Below are 6,748 nucleotides of genomic sequence, written 5' to 3'. Positions count from 1 at the left end.
CATAAGGCATGTGGAGAAGCCTCAGCAGCTGTTAACTCCGTTCTTCTTACAAAGAACGACAGTTGAATTAAATAAAAATTTTGGCCTCCTATTGCTTAGGTAACCATGAAATCAGTTATACTCGTTACAGGCCTTTAAATCAATTAATTAAAAAGTATAAATCAGTCAATTTATGCATCAAAATCAATTTTCCTCTTCCAGTTGAAACCACGGATGCCTTACTTGTGTGTAGGAGCAATGAATGCTGGAGGCAAGCAGTTTTAATGCTCGCCAGTCAATTAATTCACAATATTCACAAGAGCGCGAAAATCTGTAAAGTCCAGGGTCGTTAGTTTCAAGTTCTAGCTGCAGCCACACCGATGCTGAAGGGCACTACCGCCACAGAACTGGTGCCACCACTCGGTGCAAAGAGGTCAAGGTGCCCCTACGATCAAAAGCAGCCGCAACCATATGCATTGCCACTGCCCACTCGAGTTGGTTATAGGGACTTCCTGCTATTGGTGTGTTACAAAACTACGGTGAGATTACTTCCCAACCCTATTGGTTCAAATGGCTCTGAGCACCATTGGACTCAACTGCTGAGGTCATTAGTCCCCTAGAACTTAGAACTAGTTAAACCTAACTAACCTAAGGACATCACAAACATCCATGCCCGAGGCAGGATTCGAACCTGCGACCGTAGCGGTCTTGCGGTTCCAGACTGCTGCGCCTTTAACCGCACGGCCACTTCGGCCCAACCCTATTGTTTGGCTGCGTTTCGTTGTTAGTAGTTGTTCAGGAATTGCTGCTACATATTGTACATGTGTTGTCTTCCACCACTTTGGAAGCAACCAAGTGGAGATTCAGTCAGTTTTAGTCAAGATGTTTCAGAGTAGAATGCTCGTAGCAGCTTTGGCCAATGAACCGCGCACATTACGTCATTAGGATTCAAGGTAAAATGTGCCCTGTAGTCGCTATATCTTTAGCACCGGTTCATAATATTAGCCCTGTTTTCTTGAGACACAATTCAGCTCTTGGACACGAATTCTGGGTCACTGTATGTCGTGTGGTACAAAGAAAAAAATTTTTGCGGACGAATTCATGCAGTCATCATGGTAACAATGGCACAGAGCAGTGTCAGAATTCGGGAGAAGCTTTTGAACAATAGCGGAACACTAACGGCTAGCAACAAACATAAGAAATTAACGAAGACAAACAGAAAAATGCAAACATGGATGTCATTACCGATGCGCTGGGTTCAGCTCGAACCGGCGACATCTAGTTATATTCGTGGTGCTGACAGAGGATCCGCAAGAAGTACTGAACTATAGGGCATGTAAGATACTTGTCCCTTGTTAAGTGACCCTGAGGTAAGCACAACGTTCGGCGAATACAGCAGCATTGTGATCAATTTAGCATTCTGTTTTGCATGGGGTGGGGGGGAAAGGGTTGTAAGGGTCCTTTAAGAAATCTTTTTCTAAATTTAGCTAAGTGAGACTGACTGGTAATTTTTGATGTCTGTTTGTGTATCCTTTGCGTATCTGCCATACGTGAACCGTGTTTTATAATTCTCCGGTTCCCTCTAACAGAAATAGTGTTACCTTCTATTGTTTCTGTCATCGTCTCTCTGTTAGCAAAAAATTCTATATTTTCGTTCGAGTTGTCTGACTGAACGTGATAAGCATAATCGTGGACATTTTTACAGCTTTTCTTAATATGGTACAGCACTTACAATATGGAAAGAATTACTCATAATGTCAAACTTCTTGTTCGTCCTGGTCATTTTGTATACTTGCTTTTTTCATTATCAAAACATTTTGATACTTAACATAATCCAATGTTTCTTTGATGACCTCCTGACAGCTATTGCAGAACTACAACCCGTCTAGGGTCTGGGGAGCTGAGCAGGAAAAGCTTTAATCTCTCTGAGTATTCTTCAAACTGCAGTTCTCGATGGCCGAAATTTGAAGGCCACGTAGCAAAATTTTCTTTATGTAATAAAGAGGGAAAAGTAAATTTTTATCAAGTGTGTCTGTTCCACTGCTGGCTTGTAATGAACAAACCTTATGCCAAATGAAGCCTCCTGAAAGCTCACTCAGAACAGACATTCACCATTTCAGTGAAAGAGCCGATTACTGCTTCTATCAGATTCGTTTAAGAACTGTACTTGTAAATCTCCTTAAATTAGTAATCCTTTATTTTAGTCTTACAGACGGCACTAATACTTTCAGTTAACTCAGTTGATCATCGATCAGCTACTGTTCCTTTCAATGATGAGCAAACCATGCATATGGCATCTCTTGCTTTCACTTCCACATGTCTTCCTGGGCTCAGTGTGAATTATATTATTCTCCTTCGTTCCGCTGAGATACTCTGTGTAGTAGAACAGCAGATGTGTGTTTCAGATTTCACTGTCTTGAAATCCAATTCTATTTGACTACCTTAATCAAGCAGAATTAGCATTATGCTGGACATCTGTTTACTCTTATTGGTTTTCTTTGGTATATTCGGTGTCTTGCTGAGTATATACTTTGTTCTTAATACGCACCTCAGTGGTTTCAGAAGATGGCTGCACAAAAATTAGAAGACTTACAGGAAAACGACGCATATGATTGAAAAGAGCATATGTCCCAGTTTCGAGTCGCAATACGCGCAGTAGCTTAGTTGCACTGGGGCGAAGACATGTCGAAATATGAAGACAAATTGTGTTTGTGCCTGTAGATAGGCAACACAATGACCAGATTTCCAAACTGAGCAGCTGCCACTCCTTTGCACGCACATATTGATGTTCGTCGCATCACAGATGGTGCCTATATCGAACACCAGTAACGTGAGTTAAAAATATGCAGAGATGCTCTATCCACTGATAAGTGTTAGTTTTCTCTATGTCTTGTAGTCCTTGCACAGTCGTCTTCTGAAACCCTTGAGGTAGTTATGAGTGATCCTGTATAAGCAATGTTGTGTTGCGAGAGTTTTTATACCGAATGATTGATAACAAGAGGCAGAAACTATACTCCAATACATGTAAAAACTATTGCAGATAGAAAACTGGCTGTAAAGAAACTTAGTGGAAAACAGTAAGAGTGGTATGTCGAAAACCGTGCGTCTCGTATAGGTGTGAACCTGGACGATCGGGTAGTAACTGTTATGTAAAAGAAAAATACAAGGTTTTATGTTTGGAAAGAAGATCTTTATTTCTATCGCTTTGTGTAGCACAGTCATAGACCTCACTGTTAAAATGTGAATTTCGTTCGTATTCATTGTAATTCTTCCACTGTGATTATAAAATCTGGTTTTGTGCCACGAGCTCGAAAAGCACGTTCGATGTAGAGTGCTCTGTGGAGCAAGAAAATAAAAAATATTACTGGCTCTGTTTGAAACGTATTTGATGAGAGCATATCAGTACATTATTTTAAAATACGGATGTAAATGTGTGTTCGTTGCGAGAATACTGAAATTGTTACGAACTACGGTGAACGAAGTTTCAGCGTTCCAGCCCGAACAATGGGGAACTTCTCGCCAGTGCAGATGCCGTTGTAATCGTCCAGGGTGAGGTCGGAGAAGGCGATGCCGGCCAGACTCTTGGTCTTGGCGTAGGCTGCCTTGTAGGCGGCGACGTCCGGGTCCTCGAAGCCCACCCACAGGCCGTTGACGTCCCCGGAGGGCAGCCGGAAGCCGTAGGAGCCGAGGCGGTTGGAGGGGTCGTTGACGCGGCGCAGCGTCGTCGGCTTGTCCTTGTTGGAGGGGTTGGGCAGCAGGGTGCACACCGACTGGTAGGCCAGCAGGCCAGGCGTCTGCACGATCGCGTCCTGGTCGCCGGGGCCGTCCGTCTCTATGGGCGGCGCGCCGGACACCTTGCTGTCCTCCGTCAGCTTCCACGTGCGGGCGAACGTCGGGATGCCGAGCACCAGCTTGCTAGCTGTACGCAAAAGAAAACGAGACACTTTAAAATCTTTTTCTTCGTATTACTTCATCTTGCTGCACGACATATTGTCTTGATCTGCGCCTACAGCTGGCAGTGTTAATAAGAGAGAAACTGAAAGAAGGGAATATTGATACGGATGAACAAACAGTGGAAACACAAAAGCTCTTGTTGCAGATCCCACCCATTTCAATCCTCTCTCTCCCATGAGCTACTAGGCCCTGGCGGTGCGGCTGAGAACAGCCGCTACCTTAAACTATAGACCTCTGTTAGTCGCGATGAGGTTTCCAGTGACACAGTTAGACAAGGCTTGCTGTAAGCACTCTGTTGCTAGCTTCCGTTCGAGTGAACTCATAAACCAGTAATCTGGTACAGCTGGGACGCTGAGCAAAAGAATTCAAGTAGGGGTCCCCACTCTGGCAAAGAGGAAGTAACAGTCAGCTCCCGTCTCCACCAACGCCGCACAGGCGACAATTGTTATTATTATTTATACCAAGAAACCCAAGGAATCATCACTCGCGGTGACACACGAAAGGACACGACAACACTTTAGACAGCTCCGTAATGGTTCAAATGGTTCTGAGCACTATGGGGCTTAACATCTGAGGTCATCAGTCGCCTAGAACTTAGAACAACTTAAACCTAACTAACCTAAGGACATCACACACATCCATGCTCGAGGCAGGATTCGAACCTGCGACCGTAGCAGTCGCGCGTTTCCGGACTGGAGCGCCTAGAACCGCTCGGCCACCGCGGCAGGCAGCTCCGTAATGCTCTGTGAAATTTGTCACGGCTCGCCATTTTATCTTATTTACAACTTTTTGTGACGTCGCCTTTCCGGCTTAGATTTTTTAGAATGTGACTTGTAATGTACTGCATCTCTTTCCAGTCGGTACACACTTGTTTTAGAACAGTTAGTTTAATTCTGAAGATGACGCTCATAGTAGCGTCGAAACTGGTCAATTTTGACTTAATATTTGTGGCCGAGGGCTCATTTGTTCTAATATAATCCTGACACGGTCACTGAACCTTAGCAGCTATGTTCAAAGTTTTACATGTCCCAAAGTTTCCCGCCTCATGGTGAGGTGAAGAAGAAATATGCAAGCCTGTAAAACCTAACTTTTTATATTTTTTTATATTTTTGTAATAAGCTATTACCTTGACTCCAGTCTTAGGTGCACAGAACCTGTGACCGTCGATTTCCAAACAGTGATGTAGAGGTTCGCTTTTTCGCGTCTCACCTCACCACAGTTAACCACTGGCAGTACTATATCCTTCGTATGACACTATTTTTTTGTGCTGTTTCTCTTCCCCATCTAAGAATTTCTTATACGGTTGCTTATACTCAAAGACAGAGCATACTTACATGGGACGTCCTAATGAAAATGACAAAGATGGAAACAAGTAAGTAAACTGTTTATTATTTCATAAATAATCGCGACAATTGTTAATACGTTTGTCCCACTGGGAGACTAGACGGTCAGTGCTTTCATGGAAAAACGTTTGCGGTTGTCTACGGAACCATGACTGTACCCAGGGCTGCACCTCTTCATCCGAAGCAAACCGACGGCCACGGATATCTCTCTTCTTGGCTTCAAAAATATGGAAACCGTATGGGGAGAAATCGGGACTGTATGGAGGATGCGTCAGGATTTCCCACAGAAACTTCTGCAGCTAGCCGAAACAACAGGCATGCCAGCTCCGGAGAAGTCATGATGGACTGTGACTGCTAGGGTTCGTTGCTCGATAACTTTCTCGAAGAGGGAGCCATAACTAACACAGAACGCGCCATAAAGGCCAAACGCCCAGAAATATTGACAGACGGCATCTTTCTGTTGGAGGATAATGCCCGCCCACATGTTGCCGAGGTTGTTTCGATTACGTTGGAGAAGTTTAGGTGGGAAGCCCTTACACATCCTCCATACAGTGCTGATCTCCTCCCATCCGATTTCCACGTTTTTTAGGCCCTGAAGAAAGACATTCGTGGCCGTCGAATTGTTTCGGATGAAGAGGTGCGCGCCTGGATACAAACGCGGTTCCATAGGATACCGCAAACATTTTTCCATAAAGGCGTTGGCCGTCTTGTCTCACAATGCAATAAATGTATTAACAGCTATGGCGATTACTTTTGTAATAATAAATAAATAGTTTGCTTCCTTTTTATCTGTCTCTTTCTCTATGAGTGCCCCTTATAATTACTGAACTTCAATGTTAGTTTCTTGAGATTTCCCTTTTTCCGAAGATTTCCTCAATTAACTGAGTCCAAGAGAGATGTCCCTAGCACAGGACACATCCGCCCAATCTTCCATCGTTAATCGTACAGGAGGTAGGAGTTGAGCGCTCGCAATGCTTATAATCGTACAGCAGGTAGGAGTTGGACGCTCGCAACACCAGAAGGAACATGAAGAACTGCTGCGCGAAGGAGTTAGCACTTAATACTGATTCAAAGGGTAGGGATCGGCAACTGTAGGCAGTAGTTGTTTCCCTGCTCTTGCCGGATAAGTATTGATGATGAAATATCAGAATTACGACGATCTTCCTCTAGTTCGAGCGCCATCACGCTAGAGGCCAATAATTACTGCGTGCTGGATAATATAAAATTTCTATTTAAAAAAACTAATTGTGACACTAGTAAACAAATGAAGCTTACAAAAATGCAACTACAGGTAACATAAAATCGAATCAAGAAAGAGTAAACTGTTGCGGCATCCCAAAGTGCAATGTCGCATTTTTTATGTGAAGGCATAAATTCTGGGTGAAGTGTTACGCTTTTCATAAAAACAATTTCGATCCGTCAGTCTGTAATAGTAGCTGACTTTCCTAGGACGCTGCCAAAGCCCAGCTGTT

At 43.7% G+C, this 6,748-nt stretch overlaps 1 protein-coding gene across 1 annotated transcript in view; it reads right to left on the bottom strand.

Annotated features, from left to right (window-relative positions):
* Positions 1 to 3,147: 3,147 nt before the first annotated feature.
* LOC126470876 (chitinase-like protein Idgf4) overlaps positions 3,148 to 6,748 on the bottom strand; it is a 43,642-nt gene continuing 40,041 nt past the window's right edge. Inside the window, exons 6-7 of the mRNA XM_050098895.1 lie at positions 3,448 to 3,898; positions 3,148 to 3,315 (exon numbers count right to left, since the gene is read on the bottom strand). Coding sequence (XP_049954852.1) covers position 3,315; positions 3,448 to 3,898 — 452 coding nt within the window. The 3' untranslated portion in view covers positions 3,148 to 3,314. The remainder of the gene's footprint in view (positions 3,316 to 3,447; positions 3,899 to 6,748) is intronic.

This window comes from Schistocerca serialis, chromosome 1 (genome assembly GCF_023864345.2).
Source record: "Schistocerca serialis cubense isolate TAMUIC-IGC-003099 chromosome 1, iqSchSeri2.2, whole genome shotgun sequence".
Classification (NCBI taxonomy): domain Eukaryota; kingdom Metazoa; phylum Arthropoda; class Insecta; order Orthoptera; family Acrididae; genus Schistocerca; species Schistocerca serialis.
This window is presented reverse-complemented; position numbering and strand designations above follow the sequence as displayed.